The 27,100-nt window shown below is 51.6% G+C and overlaps 1 protein-coding gene across 3 annotated transcripts in view; it reads left to right on the top strand.

Moving 5' to 3' along the window:
- The window catches only part of enah (ENAH actin regulator), a 49,243-nt gene that overhangs the window by 11,537 nt on the left and 10,606 nt on the right, over positions 1 to 27,100 (top strand). For 2 of the 3 annotated variants that reach the window (XM_029248153.1, XM_029248185.1), the window contains exons 3-6: positions 2,456 to 2,633; positions 13,696 to 13,768; positions 22,255 to 22,595; positions 25,793 to 26,551. In XM_029248153.1, coding sequence (XP_029103986.1) covers positions 2,456 to 2,633; positions 13,696 to 13,768; positions 22,255 to 22,595; positions 25,793 to 26,551 — 1,351 coding nt within the window. The remainder of the gene's footprint in view (positions 1 to 2,455; positions 2,634 to 13,695; positions 13,769 to 22,254; positions 22,596 to 25,792; positions 26,552 to 27,100) is intronic. The other variant, XM_029248208.1, reaches the window with a different exon arrangement.

The following is a 27,100-nucleotide window of genomic DNA, read 5'->3' on the forward strand; positions in this document are numbered from 1 at the left end:
GAATCAAGCAAGTCGTTTCCTGCCTGGAACAAAAGCTGTATTGATTATCGCTTATCGTGACGCAGGCCTCTGGTCGTCCAGAGCCTATCGCAGAAGCACTCGGCACCAGGCTAGGTACGATCCACTGTGGACAGTACAGCAGTCCAAAAACCTGCTGAAAATAAAAGTCCATAGCTTGCATACTAATATGGTTATGGTTATGGTGCATACAAAGAATCTTGTGCGCAATCCAGATATAAAGAGAATGGGGAAACGTGACCCCGAGCTGTAGACATAATGGGAGGCAATGAAATAGCAGAAGGAACTACATCATCATCTGTTTTTATTTGAAGACCACACATGCGACTGAAGACCAAGAGTTCCATTGGGTGAACAGCTTTATTTCTCCTCAGAGCCTCATCAAACGTCATTTCTGCCGAACAGGAAATCGCTTTGTGCCGCGGTGTCGGACAGGCTTTGATCCGACATTACTCAGGTGTGAAAGTGTCTCGCGGGGAAGAAAGACACAAAACAATTAGGCTTTCACGGAAACCGTGTGTTCCGAGCCAGAGTCGCACAAAACCACCTGAACCGTTGTTATGTAAGTGAACCAAAGCCACGAACGCACTTTGTCCTCTTTGTATTGCCTTGTATCTGAATTTTTTGTTAACAAAAACACTGTTTTTTTTTTTTTTTTAAAAGTGGAATGATGTGTAATTTGTGTTGCTCTGCACACGCTAATCGTGCCACCTCATTGGCTGGCGGCCAGGTACGGCGATTAAGAGACCACGTACAATATTGGTGCACATGTCTTGTTGGAGTAATTAACAGCGTGGTGAGAAGGTTGGAATTGGCTGCGAAACACGGCTCGGTGCCGTGTAAAGAGCTCTCCTCACGCCTGTCACCTGGAGAGTGATTTAGTTTTCAGCAGCAAGGCGAATCTTCCGCCCCGCCTCTTCCACCCAGTCAACGATTTTACAAATGAGCCCTTGTCAGAGCCGTGCTTGGCTCCGCTTCTGCCCCGTGAAGGCCATATGCTCTGGTTACGTTTGTGGACCTTTGAAACTTGGTACCTTTGTGGGTTTTTTCACCATCTCCTTGGGGTGTTTGCGCAGGCCCATCGACCGCTGATTTCTGCACGTTTCCCCTCCACCCGTGTTTCCATAGCCTTGTGTATCCTTAATCAAATTTACAGGTACCTGTGGCGATACTGCATTTTTTCCAAGAGCTACAAAGTCTTGAAAGTGAAACCAACCACCAAAGCTGTGTTGGAACTTTGACCAACTGTTTGTCCTTTTTGTAACTGCATGTCTCTTCGTTTTGATGTGTCTTTTACTCTGAGTCAAACATCGCTTTGGGGAAAAGCATCTGTTAAATTAATTAATGTTAATGTAGTGGTTCTGGCTTGTATTCCAAAAGGACGGAGAGCCATATGAGTAAGGTTTGCTGTGCAGTACTGTAGTGAATTAATGAGATGTGATTGACAGGAGGTGTTGATGATTCTCATCAAGATGAGCAGAGGCCTCAAAACCCAATTCCTACCAGGCCATGGGTTTCTACTTATCATTCTAGTTCCTTCTGCTTTACAAATTAATTACTCTTTGCTATTTAAAACTCTGTTTCAGCAGAAACAGCACAGAATAATAAGGATGTGTAGCTGTAGTATTTCAATGCTTAGGATCATCTGAATAAATCAGAATCACTGCTTTCTCTTGTACAAAAGTTGTGTTTTTTGCATGGTGGGCAACATGTGCCCTCCAAGAGTGACGTGCTCGCTGAGGACCGTCTACCTAGAGAAGAACAGCTAGAGTGTCGTCAAGTGTGAATTTTATCCACACTTGTAGCTTCGCAGCTTAATGTGTAGTTGAGCACGAGGAAGAGATGTTGTGCTTGTGAGATGGTGGCGTAGAGAAAGCTGGCTGACTGGATGCTTGGAGATGACTGGGTGACCGAGGCATTTGTTGAAAGCTGTGTGGTGACTTGAGGGTGATGGTTTGTTTTTGCTGGGACTGTAGTCTCGGAGTCTATGGATCCTTGGGTCTCAAGGGACATCTTTAAGTGCTGTAGGTGGATGGTCAGTGTTTCGCTTTAATCCAACCTTGGGTGTGTACTTTTTAGCCTGAATGTGAGAGTCAGCCTTCATGGACTTGAACTCTGTGAGACCTTATGAAGTGGGTGGCATCATGGGGGAGGGAAGCAAAGGGTAAGTAGAGGCACCTTGTGGGGTAGCAGGATCCTGAGGATTTGTGTTGCGGAGGATTAATGACCCGGAATCCCCAATTCTTTGGGCGTTTTTGGAAAACTCATTGTACCTCTGTTGCTTTTCATGAAGTGCTTGTTAACAGATTTCCTATTTTCTGTTGCACTCAAAATCCATACAGTGTCAAAGTGCTGCATTTCTTGTCTGGCTCCTTCCATTGCTTAATGGATTTACCTCCTCCTATACCATCATCACCTTGGCTCACCCCCTCCACAGGTGGTGATCAACTGTGCCATCCCCAAGGGGCTGAAGTACAACCAGGCCACGCAGACGTTCCACCAATGGCGTGATGCCCGTCAGGTCTATGGACTCAACTTCGGCAGCAAGGAGGATGCCAATGTGTTCGCAAGTGCCATGATGCACGCCTTGGAGGTGCTCAACTCACAGGAGGCAGGTGAGTGAATGTTGAGCGTTAGATTTCTCAAAGCTGGGTCTTCAGCAAATCAGATTGCGATTTGAACATGTACTCCTGCAAATTTCAAGAAGCACAGTCACTGCTGTGACCACTGGGCAGATGGCGGTCTTACTTTTCAGTCTTTGTGTTGGTGGTCTGGGCCAAGAGAAGGCAGTTCTTCTCCGTCAGCTTTCAAGTTCAAGTGGGTTTTTATTGTCATTCCTCTGTGTAGCTTGTTGTCTCTCCGGGACCATAGTGCAACACAGAACAGTACGCAAGACTAGGTTTGTGATGGCCATTTGGTTTCCCAAGATGTCTTGGCTGGTGGTCATCCCTCATCCCCCTAAGTCACCATCTTGGTCAGCTCCTTTAGTTTCTCTTACATGGTATTTGTACTGGCTGTTTGAGGTTTTTTCACCATACCAGAAGGTAACAAGTATGTGGTGCTGAGTATGAGCTCTGTGTTGGGTTTGGTCCGACCTGGGCCCACGCAACAATGGTACCAAAGGCGTGGAAGTTCAGATCATGAACGGACATGGGCCTGTTGAGTCTTCTGAGAGCGTCACTGATGTCATATTTGGAGGTCATAACCCCCCCACACACACACACACACACACCAGTTGGGTAAATTGCTTTGGACACATCTGTCGAAAAAAACCGATGATGATGTAAAGTTGGATCCCTGGATCTGGTGTGAACGTTGACCATTAGGTCACCGTAACTAGTTGGTTCTTGCGTGTTGAATATAGTTTGTGTAGAGTGGTGACAGTCCTGTCTCAACGGGGGTTCAGGCGGACCGGAGGAGGAGGTTGGTAAAGGTATGAGGGGGTCCAGGGGCTATAAGACTCATTCGGAGCACAGTGTTCCTGCCAGGCAGTAATTGCAGCATTTAGTCTGAATGTTTATGCATTGAAACCAGATGGGGCATTGTTTCGAAGGAGAAGTACTGTTTATTTTATTTATTTACTTCTTTGAAAACATAATCTATTTAAAAAAACATGATGTAAGTGTTTTTTAAAACATATGATCTATTTAAAACATCTGAGCTTATTGAAAACATGTGAGCGGAGGGTTTTAGCTGGAAGGCCAGGCACTGTTTCCCCCCACCTCATGCAGCGACCATTTGTGGTCTTCAGCCAAGTAGTTTGAGGGACGAATCCCGGAATTCCCTGCAGTTTTTGTGGTAGGAAGGACGGCGGATTTGGTTTCGAGGGATTCCGGATTCCGTGCGCAATTTGCGCAGAAGTCACGTGATTTATTTATTTATATATTTCTATTTTTGACCATTTTTAGAACCACTGTTACATGGTAGCGGAATCCTTGAAGACTGGACCATTCATTCATTCCATTTGTCCTACTGCAAGGTCCCAGTGGTCCAGAGCCTATTCCAGAACATCAGCTGCGAAATGGGGTACACCTGGGATTGGATGCCAATCCATTGCAGTGAAATCTCTCTCTCGCACTCATACACGCACGCACGCATGCAACAGAGGAGGAGGAAACTGACACAATCACGAGGGGCACGTGCAAACTCCGCACGGACTCAGCCAGATTCTACCCTTGACACGTGGGGCTGAGTTCAGCCCTCTTCCAGTTAGTGTGGAGATTCTTGAGTCATGCTTCTTCTCGTGCTTTTTCTCCTTGGCTTTCATCGTTTAGCCTCACAGATTCCTGCTATCTTATCGCCGAAAGCGGGAGTTTAAAGCGCGCTAATGACGACGCTTTGATTACCTGATAGCGATGTCCTTAATTATGCAAACTCATGATAATTAAGGTTTAATTCCCTGTTCAGGGGCCTTGTGCCATGCTGGGTGGAACTTTTGACAGCAGGTTGCGTCTCCTCATCCTGATGGGGGCATGGTTTCTTCCTGCGGTGGCCTTTGACACTTAGATTGGTTCCTAGATGTTCTTCTCTTACATAAAACATGGGGGTGCACCCAGTTCCCCCCTCCTGTTCATCCCTTCTGCTCTCCGCCTGATACCCTGTCTCTCCCCGCCCTGGTCCCACGCCTCGTCTCACCCCCATTCTTGCCGTCCCTGCCACGTTCCCTGTCTCACGTGCCTGGTGATCCCGTGCCGGAGCTTTAATGAATTTGAGCTTCAGGCTTTTCTCTTCTGCTTTTCTGCATAATACAGCTTTGTCCCTCTCCCCCACACCCCACCACCTGTTGGGCACTTTTCTTCTTCTGCTGTTTATCTTCCTTTCGAACGCTGAGTTTGCGTGTCTTTCTTTGATACCAGTGACAGAGGCAGCGCGGCGCATGCTAAACCAGCCTGGCCAGTCCAGCAGAAGCTCCTGATTGGCTGAACCCGTCTCTCCCTCCGTCTCCATTGTCTCAGTTGCGTTGTTTACGGGCAGCCGGACTCGGCTCTGCGCTGGAACTCTCCAGCACCACCCCCACAACCCTCGGTGTTTAATGAGCCGGCAGGAACAGAACTGTGTTCCAACTGCAGTCGACTGAAAACGTGACCCGGCAACCCCCCAACCCCCCCGGAGCATGCCTTGCCAGCACACAAGTGGTATGCAGATCCACAACGCTGCCTTCAACCATCCCCCTCACCCTCGTACGGGTCAGTGGTTTGCAGGGCCGAGGCAGGGGCCCTTTGCCCTCCGCGGCCCCAGAAGTATCCCTGACTTCCACGTTCAAAGCTGCTGAGAGTCTGAACTGTGCAAGTCCTTTAAAAAAAATTCAGGCGGCATGTGATGCAGGCTGGCAGCCGTGACCTCGGGCAGCCTCGTGCTGTGCCGCTTCAAATCCCTGGTAGGGCCCTGCTGCTGTCCTGTCGAGGGAAGGACTTGTTATGAATTAGTTTGCTTTGAAAGAAGCCCGAAACCATGTGAAAGACGAATAACCTTCGGCGTTGGACCAGCATGGCAGCCTGTCAGCCATCGCGTGATGAATTTTGCCATCCAATATTAAAATGCCTGTTTTATCGAATATAAGAATTACCTGACTATTAATGTATAAATCATTGTAAGAAGCTTAACATTGTAAGCTGCTTTGGAGAAAAGTGTCAGTTAAATGAATAAATAGTAAATAATAACAATAAGCTATAGTGCCTGTGACGCTTTCCCCTCTGCCGGCCGTGTGTGGTATTGCAGGAAGGCTCAGTTGACGCTACATCTGGTTCCCGCTGCTGAGCAGTGTGATGCAGCTGCTCACGTACAGTGCGCCGGTGTCCCGCCGCAGAGGCTGCACCGCCAGGAGTGCACGCAAACGCAGCACGGCAAGTAACACCAGCCGTCCAGCGTGGCTCAGCGGCGTGGCCGTTGGCCACCTGCATTCTCATTCTTCGCCGCGGGGGCTTGACCCTGCACTGGGCCCACCTCTCAACACCCCCCAATACCCCCAGCCGCCCACCACAGCCCAGACGGTCTCCTTTTTGGCTAATATTAGAACGGCGAAATGCACGACTCGAGTCACACGGCTGGGTGTCGTCTCCGTGTCGCGGGCACAGGAACCGCCCGGCAGCGTGCGTCCATGTGTTCGATGTTTTTTTAAAATAAGCGCTGTTGCTGGCGGGTGCTGGGTCGGTGGGGCAGGCAGCGGTGGCGGCTCATGTGAACGAGTTGCCTTCGGTGAGCTCCGTGTGAGAGGCTCGTCGCTCGTTGCGTGGGAGAGCAGCTATATTTGGAGTCGATTTAATTCCTGTGCGAGAAATCATTACAGTTGGATTAGATGCACTCGAGCGTGTAGCGTGTACTTCCCGAATACGTCCTGCCACTCCAAAGGGGAGGATCACAGGAAGTCCGGGTTGCAGCACGGCAGATGGACTTTGCCCCTCGAACCTACGTAAGCGCTGCTCATTGATGTCTGGGGCATCTTGCTGTTCCTCACCTGGTGGCACTCGTGTTCAGGCACCCATGGGACTGTGTGTCTGCTTTGGTTGTCAGCTGCAGGTTGGACACTGACTTCATCCCATTTGGGGTTTGAGGGCCATGGGTGGGGTCATGATTGGTCATCACCTTGCAGTTGATCTTGGGTTTGAATCCCCTCCTGCTGTGGTGGCCATGATAACCACACTTACTCTGAAGTGATTAAAAAGTAGTGTAACGGGTTAAAGTGGAACATACACACACACACACACACACACACACACACACACACACACACACACACGCACGCAATGTCTACAACTGCTTGTCCCGAGCAGGGTCGCGGTGAACCGGAGCCTAACCCAGGACCACAGGGCACAAGGCTGGAGGGGGAGGGGACACACCCCGGACAGGACACCAGTCCACTGTAAGGCACTCCAAGCAGGACTCGAACCCCGGACCCGCCACACAGTGGGCCCCAGCCAAACCCACTGTGCCACCGTGCCTCTGTAACTGGAATTTGTAACAGTGACATTATATATAAAAGTTATAAAATGAAGTTGGCGTGTCTGAACGGGCTTGAGGAAGACAAAGGTTGTGTCACATTTTAATAAAAGAATAACTTTACTCACTTAGCTGACACTTTTCTCAGAAGCAGTTTACAATGTTAAGGTATTTACAGTAATTTACCCATTTATATAGTAGGTTTATTTTACTTGAGCAATATAGCGCAAGTACCTTGTTCAGTGATGCTACAACTGGAGGTGGGATTGAACCTGCAACCTTTGGGTCCAAGGGCAGCTTTAGCCACTGTACTACCAGCTGCACCTGTAAAGCACAGTGACGGGGGGTATAAACACAATCGGTAGACGGCAAGATCATGGAGTGCCAGAACGTAACTGAGAGTGTGGGTGCAGAGTTCCCACAATTCCATGCTTTTCAATCTCTCACAGAGCTGATTGGCTCAATTTTCAAACTCGATCGCAGTTTTCTCATACGCAGACCATTTAAAATAGTATCCAGGCCAATAAATAAGTGGTGATGATAATCACAAACCAGATATGTGGAAAAACTGGATATCAGGAGATATCCAGCCCAAATAGTGGGGGATGAGTGAATATGAGATGATGGTAAGCTGGCGAAGGTCTCGCTTGGCCTGCCTGAAATCTTCGTTGAGAGCTTTGCTGGTTTGGATCGTATTTGGGAGGACAGAATTGGTTGGGCTCTGTGGCACTCACTTCGGTTTCACGGTGGTGAGGGGACAGGACCTGTAACCTCGCATTCCAGTCGCCGTCCTAAGGAATGATCTCACCTCGGAGTGCTCTACTTGTTTGGCAGCTGGTGGCGTCAGCATTGTGATTTAGGGCCATTTCTTCACCCTCAGTGGGAGCTTAAGCCCCGCTGACAACCCTGTACTATGTCAGTACTGGGGATTTACATGTCATTCGTGTGGTATAAATACCATGTTTTGACATCTCCTCGACAGTAGATGGCTGACCGAGTATGTTGGACGACACAGTTCATTCATGTCCAAACAAAGTTCTCCAACGTCAGTGTGGCTGTCTCCAGGGTCCTGGTCCTCCTAGTCTCGGGTCTCATTCTGCGTCTAATTGTAGGTCCCTCCGTATTACGGGTCTTCACGCATGGGGGTCTCACTTGCATGTTCTGCCCAGGAGACCCCTGGAGACACCGGTTTGAAGAGGGAAACGCCTCGTGGTATTTGGCCAAATTCCTGTGCCAAAAGGAGTTTGTTTTCCCAGCCGTGGTGTACAGGAGGAGGGGGGGGTTGGGGTTAGTGTTTGGAATTTGTTTGTTTCACCCCCCCCCCCCATAACAGCATGTGACCCTCCCACCCCTCCAGTTGCATCAACAGCCCAATAAAGACGAAGGGTCCCTCGTAACCTGGTCCAGATCATTTCTCCTGCTCTTGGGTCCCCAGAGCACCACACTTCTCTATCACTGGTCGGCTAGTGATCTCTTTGCGCTTCCTGTGGCCACGGCAGCCATGCCCGCTCCCAGGATCGGCCGTTTCCCCCAGCAGAAGATCAGCCGTGCGGAGATCCTGCTGAGGAGTGAGTATGGGGAGCGAGGAGGTGCCGGTTGGGGGAGGGCTCCTCAGAACTTTCCGTACGGCACACGCCTCAAAGAGCTCATGGGCCAATTTTTTACCCTTGGAGAACGTTCCAGACCTTCGCCGCTGAAACTTTGTGCTTGACTGAGGTCGACTGGTGTGTTTTGGTGAGAAGCGTGCGCAGTGGATCGGTTCCCTTTTTGGAAAAAGTGTTCGGTTTGCGATATTCGTGACGACGGCGATAAGGACTTGCGAACGTGACCCGCTCTTTCTTGCTGTAGGAGACGCGACCTGCGGTTCCGCTCGATGCGGTGGCCTCCGGTTTCGTTTGTGTTACCTCAGCACTCAGCTCTTCCCTCCCTTAGTGGTTTTTGGTGCTTTAGAATCGAGCGCCGTGTCGTAGCGACTACGTTGCGCACGTCCAATAATAAATAATAATTGCTTTATTGCAGTTGGGGTAAAATGGTGTACTCTGGGGACGAGAGCGACCTTCCGGGTTGCTATCGTCGCTCTCGTGCTCAAGTGTTGGCGGGTGGGCTGTCCAATGGGAGTCCTGCAGGCTCTGCTCAAGCCAATGAGAAGGCCAAGCAGGTTGCAGGAGAGCTGTGATTGGTCAATGTTGGCGTCTCCGGGAAGTGCTGTGTAGCAGCCGTAGTTGCCAGACTCGTCCGTCCGTCGGAGGTGTGTAGAGGCTCGGATGTGTAGATACTGAGGCCGCCACCCCCCCCCAACCCCACAGGGTGCAAAAAATTTAATATGAAGTACTGTGTTAAAATAAAAAATGTATAGGAAGTATGTCTATTTTATTTAATATGCTTCACGTCCAGAAATAATTGTATCAGGTTGTAAAGTGAACGGACTCATGGTCCCTACCGGGCCGAGAGCTTGAGGAAGGGTGTGGCCAGCGCCGTTGTGCTTTTGGGGGGGTGGAGCTTTGGACGGGGGAGGAGTCTGCGCTGTCATGATCAATAAAGCTGGGGTTATGGGATCCGGTGGGGCGGGGGGGGGGGTGGAAGGTCGAGGTGCCCAGAATAAAATCAGCCCCCCCACAAGCGCGCCACACACATACATCCCAAGGCCTGTTTCTGAGCAGAGGTGCTTTTATTAGACACGGGAGAGGCGACGTCGTCTTCGTATCACGCTGGACTTTGCGCTTCAAGGCAACATGTCGCAAAGGACTTGCTGAAGACACGCAACTGAGCTGAATGAGATCAACAGAACAAGTGCGCTCCCCCCCCCCCCTCAATTTTACCATACTTACAAGGGGCTCAGTGACGACTCTTGATTACTGAAGCTTGTATGTGTTTACCTGTCAGCTGCGGTAAAGGCAGCGCTGCATCACTTGTTCACATTTACATTTATTGATTTAGCTGACACTTTTCTCCAAAGCAACATAGTGTTAAGGTACTTAGTTATTTACCCATTTATACACCTGGGTAATTGTCTGATTGTTACTGGAGCAACTTGGCGTCAGAACTCTGCTCAAGGGTACTACAGGTGGAGGTGGGATTCGAACCTGCGACCTTTAGCTCCAAAAGCAGCAGCTTTAACTGCTATGCGATCAGCTGCCCGTATTTCATGTGATCCCAGGTGCTGAACTGCTGTCTTACACTCAAAGGACCCGGGTTCAAATCCTGCCCTTTGCTGTAGTACCCTTTCGCAAGGTACTGAGCCTCAGTCGAGTGTGTGTGAGCTGAGATCCCCCCCCCCGGGCTCACCTGACGCCAGTTCTGCTGCGCAGAGCGTAATTGGAGTGTGTGAGCATTTCTCATTCGTGACAGCCTCGGCAGCCACAGGAGGGAGACATGCACTTTGTCGGGTATGTTACCGTGGTACCCTTGGACCTCCCTGAGTTTGGATCGGCGTTACAGCAATACATGCTCCTCGTGTTTCTTCTGGAGCAGGGGGTTCAGGAAGAAGTCGGACATGGTTCTCATCAGTGCTTCATCAGCAGAGGCGGGTGTGACCGTGGCAGCAGGATCGAGGGTCACATGACCACACAATACCCAGTTCCACTGAGGATTTACTGAGGGTATCATTCTCTGTCCATATGTATCTTCTGGGGGTCACAACACATTTTTTGTTTAAATTTGCTGAACATCATCCTGATTGTTCATCATTCATCGGACTCCCGTCTCCAGCACAGCCTACAGCATTAGGTAATGAACCTCAGTGATTTACCTCTTCGTACTTCTACATTTATTCATTTAGTTTGTGCTTTTCCTTGCTCGTTTATTGACGCTCTACTGATTTATTTCCCGGGGTAATTTTTACTCTCTCGGATCCTATGTTGAGGGTACTTCAGGAGAAGGTGGGATTTGAATCCAAGTTCTTTGAGTGCAAGGTGAGCACTCTAACTGCTGCGCCACCTACTGCTCCCCAGCGGACTTGTCTGGCTACACGCGTCTTGTCCCGTGCGGTGGCACTGAGGCTCGACCCACACCCACCCCCTACCAGCAGCGATGACGTTAACTCCCAGGACAAACACGCATGCTCCTTCCCGGGCGCCCCGCCCGTCCTGCTGCCACCAGGTCATGAATAATTGATTGCATCCAGGAAGTGCGCTCAACCTCCGGAACCGCAGCTCTCTGCATGGTGGAACCCAGAGTCGATCTGGGCGCCGACATGTCTGCACGGGCGAGGAGGTCGCAATGCACCTGAGCAGCACCAGGCCTGACGCCCCCAGCGGGGTCGGGGGGACCGTTACGTCCCGGGGCTGCCCCGCGGGGCTCTGGCATTACGTGTGCTGCCCGAAGAGGACCCAAGGTGCGGCCCGCAAGCGTAGGTACCCCCGCTGTCCTCGTCCTTGGATCCCGTTGCCCGTGCCGTTGCGTCACCCCCTCCTCCCCCGGCACAGTCTCTTCGGTGCGGTGCGTGGTCCTCACTCCGAGGCTGATCACAGCCTCAAGACTGCTGCTTATTTTTACTAGGGTGACGGCGCCTTTCCAGTTCAGAACAGAGGTGCTCTTCACCTCCCTTCGGAGCCGGGGGTTCGGTCAGCCTTCCGTTGGCGTGATGCTAATCAGTGGGTGAGAGGCAGTGAGGCGTATGAGGTGGGAAAGGGGTCCTGTGTGTGCTGGCTGAGTAGAGCTACTGAGTCTTGTGTCAAGTATCGATGGATGATACCAGGGTAAGCAAGTCTTTATCATTCTTTGGTGCTTTTCTCCGAAGAGACAATGTGCGGTTTGTACCCTGAGCTCCTTACACTGATTTACACTTTTATATCACAGGGTAATTTGAACTATCAGTTTGGGTTAAGTAGCTTGATCAAGGGTTTTAGAGCAGGGGCGGGGGTTTGAACCCAGCTCCTCTGACTGCGAGGTGACTGCTCTAGCCACTACGCCACCTGGTGTCAACCCTGAAGTCCACCATGACCGCAAACCGGCCGATGACGCCATTGCTATTTTCACACAGCGGTGAAAGTAAACAATAAGTGTAAGCTGGAGATGTGAGCCAGGTGGATGCCAACATCGACGAGCGGACGTTGTGGAAGGCCCCCCCCAGCAACCTCCATTCATTGAGCCGATACCTTTCTTCCGAGGGATCGACAATTATCATTAAGTAGGGGACAGCCGGTAGCATAGTGGTTAGAGCAACTGCCTTTGGATTCAAAGGTTGCAGGTTCAATCCCCTCCTCTGGCTGTAGTACCGTTGAGCAAGGTACTTATCCTAAATTGTGCCAGTAAAAATTACCAGCTGTATAAATGGGTAAAATTAATTGTAACTTTAACACTGTAAGTTGCTTTGGAGAAAAGCATCAGCTAAATGAATGAATACAATTGTGAATTAGTCACCACTTCACCTTAAGCATGTCTTTGGATTGTGGGAGGAAACAAGAGCACCCAGAAGAGACCCATATTGCAATAGCGAGAGAGTCAAACTCCACACAGACTGAGCTGGCTTCGAACCCACACATGAGTGTGCAGCTCAGCAGTTGTGCAGCACTGGTGCTTACTTGCTGAGCCACCGTGACGCTTTACATGACTGATGCCGTACCAGTGTCTGGCTGCTCTGGCAGCTCTGAGACGTTCAGAAAAAGAACGTTCCACTGAGCGCTGTTTTGTGATGAGGGCTGTTTGCCAGAGCAGTTGGAGCTCAACTGAAGTGCTCTGTTCTGGTGAGATGTTTGGTGGTCATGTGATTGCTGGTGGTGCTCGTCATCTTCCCACCCCCTCTTTGAGCTGCACCTCCTGCAGGGTTTAAGAGCCACGGTTTGCCCTAAGGTAATGACGGTACTCCTCCCTTCCCCTCGCTACCTCTGGTACACCACCGCTTTCATCTCCACAGGACCTCCACACACCAGTGTGACATGGGGTCCTGGATTCACGTCTCTCCTGGCTTGTTCCCTCTGGGCGAGCAACTGAAGGGTTAATGCTGACCGCTGTCTGCCCTGGTCAGTGTGAGGTACCGCTTCGGGAAGTCCGTTGGGTTTGGTGCTCAGGAGGGGGCGAGGTTTAATCTGCAGGTGATCCTCTATTTTCCAGGGGTTTCTGTTCCAACAACCTCGTCATAAGTCGAGTGTCACAAGCGAAAATCCTGTAGGAATCCTGTTTTTTGGATGTCTGTTTCTATATATAAAAAAATTATACATTTATATATAAAATTTTATGTATATATCTATAAAGGATTTAAACAATATGTGTGAATGTAGCATTGTGTATTGAGCTTTTTTATATTTTTTTCCACTAATTTCACACATGCGTCTTAAAATAATATTAATACAGAGTAATATAAATATAGCACGGTGTTATATTTTCATGCTGCACTGTCATTTACACTTTCATTTGTAAGTCTCTTGCTTTTTCTTTTGGCTCCACCTAAACTTTTTGGCTTGGTAGCCTACATATATATATATATAATGTGAATCACAGATGAAAAGCTCTGCACGCACCCTCACTGTTGGACACCCAAACACTGACTGAGATCCAAACAATAAGGAATACGGCTGCCTTGTTGGCAGCATCACCTGTCGATGTTTTCGTACGGCAGATGGCGCGCTCATCGTTAGACGTTGCCACCAAACGTCGGGATTGGAAATAATAATAAAATATAATAAGGTGAATGGGACAACTGTTGTAAATCTGGGTCATCGTAATTTGCATATTGTAAATCGAGGACCACCTGTAATTGGCGGAAAGCAGTTGTTTACCAGTGCTCGGTGTCTCTTCCTGCAGGTCCGACGTTGCCTAGACAGACGACTCAGATTCAGAATGGGCCGTCGCCAGAGGAGGTGGAGATGCAGCGCAGGTAAGTCCGCGTGGGCCCATCCACAAGCTGCAACTCAGCCAATCAGATCCATCGCTGTGACTCCGCCCATTCGGACAGAGCACGGTCCACCTGTCTTTTCATTCCAGTTAACTGGTTACCTGTTTACTAGCAGTTCCCCTACTGGTTTAGACCTCAGTGGCCACACTCCAGGCTGACGGCCTGCTGTGAGTATAGGGGTCATGGGTTCGAAACCCTGCACTTAGTACTGCCCCAACAAAATGTAAAAATGCTGAAACTGGGAGGTTGATAGTGTCTAAACTAAGCACCGTCAGCGCAACATGTTACCATTTACCATTGCCACGGAAGCCCTTTCCATGGGCACGGCGATGATCTTCTTTCTGCTTCTTGCTCAACTCATAATGTAGAGCCCACAAGATCCTCCCAAAGCCCTCCACGAGAAACCTTCATTTCTGCGTACTTGGCCGCCGTCCATTTGTCCCTGGGGGGGTTTACCTAACCGGGTTGGGACTGTGGGCAGGCAGACTGTGCACAAACACTCGATGGACTTCCAGCAAGTTGCTTAAACACGTCTTCACAGTTGACTGGAAGCAGTTTTGAATAATGGCAGCAATAAGAGTGACCTGCGTGGCGCTCGACAGCAGCGCTCTTTCTGGCTCAGCCGCGTTTCTGCCTTTTGTTTCATTTTGTTTTGCCGGTTCAACCAGGCTCAAGGTGATCTGGCTGTGCCCTGCACCCCTTCCGCAGTGCGTCATGGTGCCGCGGACGCGCCTTTGCCCTCAGGCACCAGCAGACCGGCAGATTAAATGCTTTTTTTGATGGTTCCTGGCAGCGAGAGGACGGCGGAAGGACACTGCTACTGTGTCCTCATGTTAGGGAAACCAAAAGCGGGTGATTGTCGGGGCAGTAGTGTTGTGCAGCGGTTAAGGGATTGGGACACGTGGCTATGGTTTTCCGGAACCATCTATCACCCTCGTTGCTAGGACCGGAGACTCTTTCTAGTTTTGCGTGAATTTTGATGTGTTACGCTAACCTGCCGACATTCATTCATGCATCTATACACGGCAGAGCAGTGTAACATAAACACACACACACACACACCCACACCCACCCCCACACGCGCACTCTAGGGACAAATCACTGTTGTTTTTCTGCTGCTTACTACCTTAAGGGTCAACAGTACGATACCTGAATGCCCCCTTGGACTTCATGGCGCTCATGTGTCCTGTGGACTGCCAGGCCCCCCCCCCCCCCCCCCCCCCCCCCACACACACACACACACACACACACACACCGTGAAAGCCATACCCTTGTCATAACCTTGCCCCAGTTAAAATAACACACGCGGCACTCTTATCGGTGTTACTCTGACATCTTGTGTGAGCTGTCTGCTGTGTTTTCTAGCCACACACCCACAGTTACCCACCTGTCTCCCTGTTCAGCCCCCACCCCACCCCACCCCACCCCACCCCACCCCAAGATGGGGTTGAAGAGGCTTTCTTTCAGGTGAGCTGGCCTTCACTGCTCTCTGCACACTGCAGCGACCCTGAAGACGGGCCAACTGCTTCGGTTAGGGCCGTCATTATCGGATCAATTCCTTCTTGTCAGCTGGGCCGGGATGCGAACCTGTGACAGGAGGGTTACGCAGCTTCCGAGCCCTGAAGGCAGCAGTTTCCCTGTGCTGAGGGTTCGTGACACCAGAGAACGCCTGGGAGCATACCTTCGTAAGCAACGTTCATTCATGCAGCCCTCACTCGAACCCCGGCAGCACGGTGGTGGCGGGGGGGGCCCGGAGCCCTGGCTGGGATTCACACACAGCCCCACGGAGAAGCAGGACCTGACATCTGGTTAGGTTGAGTCACTGCGTTCCGTGTGTTCGTGCTCCTTATATGGAGGTAGCAGCGGACCTCCAGCGGCCTGCCAGCAGTGTGTGTTGGGGTTGGGGGGGCTCGCCCACATTCGGGGGCAGCAGTGTTTCTTTGTGAATGTAATAGCAGCTGCCAGCGAAGCTGATGCTTCTCTCACCTGCAGGTGTCGGCGGCCATATTTAGCCTTGGCCGCATTCTCGGCTGCTGATGTCACCCCAGGACAGGATCTCGCTCTCCGTCGCCGGACGAGGAGACGCAAACCAGCCGCTGCCTCATTCTTCAAACGGTCCCGCCGCGGCTGCGGGGGGCTGTTTTATTTTAGCCGCAGGTTTCAGTCCTGGGTGTCAACTACGATTAGGGTATTTTTCACGTGGTGCAGGTTGGGTTTTAAGTAGGTCTTTTAACAGGAACCTTAACCGCTTTCAGTGGCTCGTGAGTCATGCGCTATCCCGGGATGCTGCGATATGGGGCGGTGGCAGAGGTGTGTTTTTAGGGCTGTTGCTTTGCAGGTGAAAGACCTGGGGTACTTTACCCTCGATGAAGGTATTTACCCTCAATTGGTACAGTAAGAATTATCCAGCTGTTTACAGGGGTAAATCACTTGTCAGAGCTTAGTGTACAAACATAATGTAGTCAGTCACCTTGGAGGACAGCATGAAGTAATTGATGAGTAAGTAATAGTAATGGCAACTGATGCCGCTGCTCATGTCACCCAGTGACCATATGGAAGGCAGTTTGTGTCGTCCCCCCCCCCCCAATTTAAATTCTAAGGGGACGTTTGAAGGGAAGTCTGTCCCTCGGGTGTCTCTGCAGTTGCTTGGGGGGGCTGACTCATGACGCCGTGCTTCTCCTTGGTCTCTGTCTCTCCTTGCTTTTAACACTGTCTCCCCCCCCCCATCCCACTGTCCTAATGAGGCGTCGAGGGACAGGCAGCCCACAGCTTCCCCTAATTCAGGCTTCTGGATGGGGGACGCAGTCCTCTCCTCAGCCACTCATTCGTGGTCACGCCGAAGGAATGCCGCACCGGATCGCTGACCCAGGATGGCTCTGTCCCGCCCCCACCCCCCACCTGCTGGGGAGGGTTTCTACTTTGAGCTGCTACTTAAAATTGTTTGTAGGAACCCTGCTGCTTAAGTGCGATCAGGTCAATTGCCTCCAGAAACGTCCTGCCCTCCGCTTGTGTCCTCGGTGTTGAAAGGGGTGTGTCCGTTGCCACGGCTCTCATGCCCCTCCATCTGGTGTCTCGTCACCCCGTTCTTCTTTTTCCAACTTCCCCAAGAATTACTGGACAATCCACTCTTTGCATTACATCTCCAAACTACAACCTGAGCCTCTCCGTTCGTGCTTCCGGAGAGATTCCTGTCCGATCTGATCCCTTGTCCATCTGCTACTTTTGCAGGCCTGTCCACAATGTCCTTAAAACTCTCTTTCCTAGTGTTTTGAAGCCCATCTTCCAACTTTCTAGGATCCCCAAGTTGGGCAGTAAATATTCAGATAATTTTGTTCTGCTTGGTTGTTTCACATTACGCCTCCTGTGGGATTCCTGTAGGTACCAAAAAAAGTGGATTGTCGCCTTCATCGTTCCCATTTCTTAGCACTGGTCCAGAGCAGCTGGAACTGACGCTAAATCCCAGCAGAATAAAAGAAATAAAAGGTGCATAAAAGCAATATGCATCATTCCCCGGTTGTCTCCACATGAAAGGCTGTGCATCTCTGCTCCGATTGGCCGGAGATATGACAACTGGGCACTTGATTTCAATGGCGTGGGACAGCGTGGCGCAATTCTGGCCGTTGTCCCGTTTGTCTGGCGGGAAGAGCTTCTCTGAGCCCCCTCAATTGGACCTTAAGTTTTCCAACGAAAGGCGACGAGGAACCGAACATGGGTCCCTCCTTAGGTGCTGCACTCCTTTTAACGCTCCTTCATTCTGCCCTCGCAGGAGTCGCAGAGCCGTTTGGGGTGTATTGTATCGGCGCTCAAACTAGACCCCCGACACAAGCCCCAAGAGCTTATTTACTCCCATCCTCAATTGGCAATATGTGAAGTTTGAACGGTATGGAAGTGGCTTTGAATAGAAATATTCCCTAAGCTGTGTAATAACCGTATCTCCCCCGCCTTTGAGTTTGACAGGTACCTGAAGGAAGTATCGCGGCAAAGTTTTTTTCCCCCCCCCTTCCTTTCTTTTCACACAAGAAAGAAGCCCTGTGTGTGTTTCATCTTGAGATCTGTGGTCGAGAGTAACGGGGAGACATTCCGACCCAGGCCACGTGCCGTCTTCCTTCCCTTGGCAACGGTTTCCTTGGAAACGGGTGTCAGATGCCAAAATGCCAGTGAATAGAGCTCCCGCCTCTTTTGCGTTTCGTAGCCCTCGGTTTCCTCTGAGGACACGGGGAACTCGGGGAAAGTTGGTTCACCGGACAGTTTGGTCGGTTCTACAGCTCCTGGAAAATGGTTCTTGACGCTTCGCGTTGTGTTTCTTGCCGCTCCTCCCTAGTCGTCCTTGCTGCCGACACGCCTTGAAGCCGTGCAGCTGGTAAACTTTTAATTTCCATCAGTTTCACATCAAACGTGGGTCCGTGACACCAGCTGGTCGTGTTCATCTCCGTGATTCATCTCAATAGGTTGTGTTCGTCCCAATGACCGTCTCCTTACGCTGCTCAAGACATCGACCTTGTTGAGCGAGCAGGTGAGCTGCCTGTCCTCTCCGCTGGGCCGTTGGGCTCAGAACCATAGACCCGTGGCCCAGTTGGGCATCTCCTTCATCCTCATTTTAAGGTCCAGGAAATGCCCCCCCGATCTCCCCAGCCGGAGAACACCGCGTGTCAGGAAGCCGTGAGCAGCCGTGAAGCCCTTGACAGAAATAGGGCGCCGATGCCGTGAGCAGGTGTGGGATCTCAGCCTGCGGGGAAGAACGTGAGTCAGAGCGTTGACGACATGGAGACCGAGGCCCCCTGAGGTGAAGCTCACACAGGTCCTCGTCGTCGAAGCTTGTGTTAACGCTCGTTACAGGAACGCATGGTTTGGGGTCCATTCCTGTCAAGGATAACGCATCCAGATGGTTGTCTTTGAAAAAAGGGGTGCCGCTAATACTGTGGCCCCCCAGCAGTGCCTTGAACTACAACCCTCGGCCGGACATCTAGATGAACCCCTTTGATTGTCCGCATCTCGGCGCAGGCGTTGCTTTTGGATTGCATCATAGCTCGCTGACCTTCTCTGGCCTGACCTGGCCTGCACACGAGGCTCCGGTGTTATCTGTAGCCCCCTCTATATTTAAACCCTTTCGCACTAATAATATAGTCTCTCGTGACATTAATTGCGGCGTCGACGGCATTGCGGCGCCGACCGTTCTGTCAACGCCCCGGTCTAACAGCTACCCATCGCATGTGCTGAACCTGAACCGATCTCCAGCTAGCGGTCTTGCTTGAGGGGGCGGGGCTTAAGTGGTGCCGCCAGAGCCAGGAAGGGAGCTGCTGCAGAAAGTCACTGTTTGGCCGCTTAATGAGCTGCTCTTTGGCCTTTGCTGTCTCTTACGTTGGCGTGAGACGGATGCGCCTGGGGAGTGCGAGAAGCAGGCCGGAGCTCAGGGCCCCTTGGACTCGGCTCTGCGCTCTCATCGAATCATGGGAGTATCCTCCGGAGCCCTGCGGATGGGGATACCCGACAGCTGGAAATAATGGAGGAGGAACTGGGGAACTGGGGCACGCAGTTAGGCCGGTTAAGGGGACGGCAGTTGGAGAATGCAGACGGTGTCAGCCGGCAGCCCTGGACCCACACGCGTCCCACTGGAGAACTCGGGATAACTGGTTCCCTCCTTATCGGTCCTGCCACGTTTCCGTCCCGACCGGCACTTTACCCGCCAATTGTAGGACCTGCTTCGTTTAACCCTTAAATGGGTTTTACACTAGACCCTTTGCGTGACCTGAGATTCCCCCCCCGAGATGCACGTCGTTTTAGAGAAAAGCATCTGCTAAGTGAATGTGTAAATTCTCACAGTGACCCTATAAATAAACTTTTAAAAAAATTTTTTTTTTTTTTTTTTTTTTTCCCCAAATATGGAATAACACACACACACATTTTCTGAACCGCTTGTACCATACGGGGTCGCAGGGAACCAGAGCCTAACCCGGCAACTCAGGGCGTAAGGCTGGAGGGGGAGGGGACGCACCCAGAACGGGATGCCAGTCCGTCGCAAGGCACCCCAAGCGGGATTCGAACCCCAGACCAACTGAAGAGCAGGACCCGGTCCAACCCACTGCACCACCACACCCCCCCTTAACTATGGAATAACGAAAAATTTAAAATCTGCATTTGTAATTTAGAGTTGAAGAAAAAAAGGTTATTTTAAACTCAGTTTACGTGATTAAAAGTTAATGATGTCAAAGGAAGGACATTACCATGAATTGCTCCGTTACCCTATACACCTGGTAATGGTCAAAAATGAGAAACTATGAAATAACTAATTTCTGCATTTATCTATCATTGAAAGTCGAAAGAAAAAGGAAGAATAATATGAAATAAAATGTTTAAATGTTGACTTAAACTCTGACATAGAATCTTCTGGAAGGTTTTATTTATATATATATATATATATATATATATATGTATATATATATAGGCCTGATTTTGCTGCTGGAACCGCATGTGTGATTCCAAAAAGCTTCAAGGATGCGATTTTCTTGGAACAACCCATTAAAAAGGTAAAACCATGTTTTTAAAGAAACGAAGGTCCGTGTGAAGGTTGCGATGTTCGGTGCGCTGCTCGTTGCCGGTGCACTTTGCGCAAGCGGTTCCTGCACCTAATCTCACTCGTCCTGCAGCGTAGTGTCACATCACGAGTGTCCCTGAGATTTACTGCGCGGCTGGTGTTCGTACCTGTCACAAATGACGCGCCGTTCCCAGAATCCCGGCGCACACCTGTTGAGATACGGCTGTCTGAAGAGCCACCCCCGGAGGAGCTCCGCCAGCAGCCCGGAGGCACGGTACTCCTGTGGAGGGGTGATAGAGATGACTTTGTGGGAACAGGCGTGTGTGACACACAGGTGTGGCTCGGTGTAGCTGCCAGGTACTATGAGGTCATCTTTTCCCCTTTATGTGGCGGCGGGGCGCGACCTGTCAATCCACCGGCGAGGGGGCGTCGACACCCCCGCTGAGAAACTCGGTGGGAGTGGGTGGTTCACACAGGTGTCATGATAGGACTTGTGATACGTGAATTAGAAGGGTAAGGTGTTTCTTGGAGACGGGATGATGCAACAGAGCGGGGCCTTGACATCGGGGGGTAAAAAGTGAGTCCAAAGTGGGTCTATGGGCTCCGAGACCTTTGATCCTTGTAGGAACACTCTTAACTTTAATTCCTTAGCAGACACTTTTATCGAAAATGACATCCAGTTCGCAGTAAATAAGTGCGTTTCGAAGAGGTTTAGAAGCAGGCACAAGGTTCTCGAAGCCCAGTCCGTTTTTCTGACTGCACCAGGCGCACGTTAATGGAGTAGCTGATAGAACCGGTAGGACATGCGAAGGCGACTGTGACAAATGGTGCGCTGCATGTTGAGAGCGGGAGGAGGGTGGCTACAGAAAAGGCGGGTCTGAGACCATTCTTGAATGTTGAGAGGGATTCAGCAGCTTTGAGGGACAGAGGGTGTTCGCTCCACCACTTGGGAGTCACAACTGAGAACCTGCAGGCTCTCGATTCTGGATCTCTTATGAGGGAACCACCAAGCGGTCAAAGGTGGACGGACGATCGCGGCGGTCCTCCTGAGGTTTAGGCTGCGATTGGGTCTCGTCGCTAGAGGCGTGCAGATCCTTCCGCCGCCTTGCAGGCCGCAACCGAAGTGTTGAACTTGATTTTGGGCAGTTACAGGAAGCCGGTGGAGAGAAACGAAGAGGGGTGACGCATGGAACCCACTAGATCTCCGCACCTGTATGTCAGGCACCATGTGTGGGAACGCCCATTCTGCTTGGGGTCGTGTCGAAAGGAAAGGCCAAACTGGTCCTTCCCTTAGGGCCAGAATTGAAGAACCTCTGTCCTATAATCCGTCCTTCGTGTGGGCCGTGTGGTTTGAAAACACGGTTGCTATAGTGGGTGTGCGGTGCTGCTACACGTGCGATATTGTGCGTAAGGCTGCGCTCTACCGTACCTGACAGCCCATCGTTCACAGTGCTTGCCAGCTGAACAGAGCACAACCCCACCAGTGCTATTCAGGCATGGGGGTCACGAACATTTCGGGTCGCTACGGCGCGGCTGCGTGCTCTAGCAACATCCTGCTGCCCCCTAGTGGCTCGTTTGGGACGTACCGCCCTAACGCACCCGTCTGGCACGGCGGTCAACAGTCAGGCTGTCGGTGACAGCTGCGCCTGCTGGATCCCGCCGCTCCATCCTCAGTCTCAGACCCTTCCGTGCCTTAGATATTGACCAGACGTGCACACGCTCGCATATCCGGTGAACAAAGAGGTGGGTTTAAGTGATTTTAATGCAGAGAACCTAAACTTCCAGACAACTTTGAGCGCCTCTCTCGTCAGCCGAGTTTGCGGTCATACCGTGGTGCAGGATGACATGAGTTCGTCTCTCAGATGGCTGCCTGTTCATTTGTGGTGTCGGTAACATGGCTTTGGTGTCCCCGCCCATTCCCCACCTGTCCATGCAGGCAACTCCAGGAACTACAGCGTCAGAGGGAAGCTGAGCGGGAGCGCCTGGAACGCGAGATGCTGGAGCGGGAGCGGTTCGAACGGGAGCGTCTGGAGCGGGAACGCTTGGAACGGGAACGCCTGGAGCGGGAGAGGCTCGAGCGGGAGCGTCTGGAGCAGGAGAGGCTGGAGAGGGAGCGCCTGGAGCGGGAGGTGGCGGAGCGACAGCGCCTGGAGCAGGAGCAGCTGGAGCGTGAGCTGATGGAGCGCGAGAGGGCGGAGAGGGAGGAGCAGGAGCACCAGGAGCAGCTCGACAGAGAGCAGATGGACTGGGAGAGGGGACGGCGCATGTCCAACGCCGGTGAGCCGCCCGCGTCCTCCCTCCTTCCCCTCCCAGGCCTGACGGGGTTTCTCCTCGTCCTTATCCCCCCCAGGGAGTACTTCTCCTTTGCGAAGTTGCGAACCCGCTAGCAATAGTGAGCGTGGCTGCAGACGTCTTTAACCGTCCGACGCTCTCGCCCGGCTCCGAGCGGGGTCCTCGGGGTCCGGCCCGTCTGTCGCCAGGTTGGAACGGGTTCCAGGCCAGCTTGCGTGGAGCGGGAACTCGAAGGGGAGACCCTGGGACTCCCCCTTCCAGTCTGCTCCTCAAGCTGTGCCCATCTCGCCGGAGAGCGTGTGTGTGGGGAGGAGGGCGAGAACATGTGCCCAGCATCGAACCCGGGCCCTGCGGGAGAGCTGCAGGAGACTTGACAGTGAACTAGTAACTAGCGTGCGCTAGTAACATGTTAACCTGTCGCTCGGCCCCGGGCAAAAGGGGTCTCGCGTCGGTCGGGCGCTCTGCGTTTTGCCGAGTACAGATGAAATTACGGTGACGTGCGATTTGCTGGAAGTCTGAGTCCCGCAGCTTTTTTTTTTCAGCCATGTAATATTTTGGGTTTTGCCTTAGTGAGCTGTCACTCATGATGTTGGGGAGATATTTTTGTTTTTGGAAACAAAACACTGGGTTGGGGGGGGGAGGGGCGGCAAAACGAGTGTGAGTTTGTTTGTTTATTTTATTTCCCCCCCCGTTCTGGATCAGCAAGAACATTTTCTGCAAATGCAACTTGGAGCTCCTGCTTTTGGACACAAAGGTTGCAGGTTTGAATCCCACCTCCAGCTGTAGTACCTGGTATTTACCCTAAAACTGTTCCAGTAAAATTACCCAGCTGTATAAATAGGTAAATAACTGTAGCTACATTAACATTGTAAGTCTCTCACACACACACACACACACACACACACACACACACACGCTCAATGACTGAAACCGTTTATCCCAAGCGGGGTTGTGGTGAGCCGGAGCCTAACCCGGCAACACAGGGCATAAGGCTGGAGGAGGAGGGGAGACACAAAGGACGGGATGCCAGTCTGTCACAAGGCACCTCAAACGGGACTGGAACCCCAGACCCACCAGAGAGCAGGACCCCGCCAAACCTGCTGCGCCACCGCGCCTCCCACATTGTAAGTCCCTTTGGAGAAAAAACGTCAACTAAATGAATAGACTTAATTGTAGATTGTTCTGATGACTTGTTTTTAAGAACTACTTCTTCAGATTAGCGCCAAATAAAAGGAAAAAGGAATTCACACGCAGCTCCTACCCTGAGACCGACAGAGGGGTGAAGGAACCCTGTTCCGGCTCGGGATACGAGAGGCGCCACGGAGCTCCGCGCACACTAGGACGTGGCCAAACGGCGGAGGATGCACGCAGGGGGTCGGCGCGTGGCGAACGCACCAACTGTTCCCTTCTTCTTTCACCCCACAGTACCAGCTGGTACCACAGCAGTTAAGGACATGGATTTGTAAAGTGAGGGTTGCAGGTTTGGGCCCCACTTCCTGATAGTGTCGCACTTCCCAAAACAAGGTGTTTACATTTACATTTATTTACTTATGACACCAAGCAGCTTAGTGTTAATCTGCTTACATTGATTTATACAGTAGGGTAAATTTTACTGGAGCGATTACTGCTCTGAGTTGCTCAACAATACACTACTGAGCTCCACAGACAGTTACTTTGTGTTAATAATTGGCGGGAACTCGATTATAATAACAGTAATAATAAAATAATTATAATGATCATGATGAATGACTCCTGGGTGGGCAGCAGGTGGCGTAGCGGTTAGAGCGGCTTTCTTATTCTCAATGGGCTCCAGTTCACATCCTATCTCCTCTGTATTCCCCTTAAACCAGGTACTTCTCCTGAACTGCTGTAGTAAAAATTGCCCAGTTGTATGACTGGGTAAATGATTTGTGATTTTTTGTAATTGATATTGTAATCTGAGTTGGAGAAAAAGCACAACTAAAATCAATGTAAAAGTACTATAAACCCAGACCCAAACCAGACACATGTCCTGAGAGCAGTGAGGGATTTTTATTTTTTATTTTTTTTTGCAGGGTCATACTTTCAGTGCAGATTGGGGTTCATTTCGTATGAATATGGACTATCCAGGGTGTGAAATTCCGCTACAAGTTGTCACCTCCGCTCTTTGCCGGTTATTAAGTTTTCAGCATGGCCAAAATTAGTCCCCTCCCCCCCCCATTTCTTTCTTCTCCTTCCCCACTTGCACTCCTCTGGGAAGACTGATCATTTGGGAGTCCGGTAAGGACCCCCTGGTCGGCTGTGCTCCCGCCTACCCCGTTGGTCATGTAAAGGGTCGTTGAGCAAATTTGGGGTGGTGGGGGCTGAAGACAAAAGTCATTGTTGTCCCCACGTCACTTTCCTTCAGCTAATCTGCGAAATCTTTCAAATTGCTCAATGAGAAACGTGGTGAATTGCAGTAGAGAAAGACTAAAGACAGCATGTGAAACTGCAGTTTAAAGCACCATGCAGAGATTTCTTTTTTTTTTTTTTTTTAAAGTTTATCTTGACCACACACAGTTGTAGCTTCAAAACATTTGCTTTATCGTGAAACTTTTTTAGTCTGGTGTTGCTGTGCGCTCAAGAGGGACTGATCTCCGAAGAGCCTGTAGGGGTTTTTTTTGGGGTCTCATCCAAGGTTTACAGCCCTAGTTCTGGGGTACCGTGGTATATGCAAATGTACATTTCAGTTTAAAATTTCTTTTCACCGGTGAGAAGAGCCGGAGTGAGTCCATTTAGTGGTACGGTTTGTTTGATACAGAGGAAAGTGGACAAACAACCGGTCATCCTAGACCCATCAGGACCTGCGCTGTGGACGTTTGGGGTGCTGGGACACTAAACCGCGGTTAATGAGGGGTTAATACAGCCGGTTAGTGTGTGTCACACCAACTGATGCTATCTAAAGGTGTGTCCTCAATATTCTGAGCTGCATGTGATGACTGGCGTGATGTGCTAACCGTTTCGACACTAATTGGGGGGGGTCCTTTACTGGGTACGAAGGAGAGAGAACGACAGAAGGGGGGATAAAAGGGTCTCTGCTGGTTCTCCTGCTTCAACTGCCCCCTTTTCTCTTCTCTTTCTCCTCCTTCCTCCCTGTGCTGTGCTGCTCCCCCCCCCACCCCCTGTGTGTGTGTGTGTGTGTGTGTCATCTGCTGTGTGCGCAGCGTTTGAGAGCACTCTACACACCGCCTCGCTGCCTGACTACTCCAGGGTGGCCTCCTCCCCCATTTTGCCCTCGCAGCCCAGCTTTGTGCCCCCGACCTCGTCCCCGTCGACCGCCGCCGCCCCCCCAACGCCGCCCCTGCGTAACTCCGCCTCCCGCTTCGCCACGTCCCTGGGCTCTGCTTTCCACCCGGTGCTGCCTCACTACGCCACCGTTCCCCGGCCCCTGAACAAGCACCCGCCGGCGGTGGCGGTGACTACGACGACGACGCCGGCTCCACCCCCACCCCCCCCGGCCCCGCCCTCAAAATCTGTCGCCTGGTCGGCCGCCAACTTCAGCCCTCTACCGCCGTCGCCCCCGGTCATGATCAGCAGTCCTCCTGGGAAAGCTGCCGGACCCCGTCCTGTTATAGCCGTTCCCGCCCCCGGCCCCCTATCCCAGAAGCCCCCCTCCCCCTCGGCCCCCAACAGCACCCCCGACTCCCCGCGGGTTTCCTCGCCCGCCTCGTGCCAGCCCCCCCTGCCCCCGCCTCCCCCACCGCTGCCCCCTGTCTCCCTGTCTGCGTCCTGCCAGGCGTCTCCCACGTCCCCCATCGCTCTGCCTATGTCCCCCCCCTCGTCCTACCCCGCTGTTTCCCCCTCCTCTTCCACAGCTTCCCCCACCTCCGCTGAGCACTCTCTGAGCTCGGTGCTGGGGGAGTCCAGCTCCTGTGGCCCCAAGCCGGAGGCCTCGCAGCCCGCCGACTCCCCCGCCCAGCCGGGTAAGGCCTCTTCTCTCTGTCTCTCCAACTGCTCCACTTCTTGGCTCACTAACATGCTGACTGGCTCGGGAGGCGTGGCTTAACTCTGTGGGTGTGGCTTCCAGTGCTTATCTCTGGTGTCTGACCTTGTACTGGCACTTTAGCCGCTAGCTCTAGCGTCCTGCTCCTCTGGACGTCCGCAAGCCGCTCTTTTGGCACAGCTTGTCGTCGGGTCTGTGCCCTCTTCTGGGTTCGAGGGAGGGAGGGAACAGCAGGGCGGTCATTGTCCCCGACCTTTTTGTTTGAACTTACCCACCCCCCCCCTTTTTTTTTTTTAATTTTTTTTTATTTAAATTATCAGTTTCATTTCGTCACTGCAATTCACCATCGTACCCATCCATGTTTGGGTTTGTTTCCTCTGCTCCTCGTATCAACCATCACCTCGCTGTGGACTCATTCAGTCACGGACTTGACGGCCTGACATGTCAAAATACAGAACACCAGTATTGTTGTGGTCACCCAAAACGTTGAGACCTATGCGGTCTTAATGAGTTTTTTTTGGTGGTTACC

Source organism: Scleropages formosus, chromosome 1 (assembly GCF_900964775.1).
Source record: "Scleropages formosus chromosome 1, fSclFor1.1, whole genome shotgun sequence".
NCBI lineage: Eukaryota > Metazoa > Chordata > Actinopteri > Osteoglossiformes > Osteoglossidae > Scleropages > Scleropages formosus.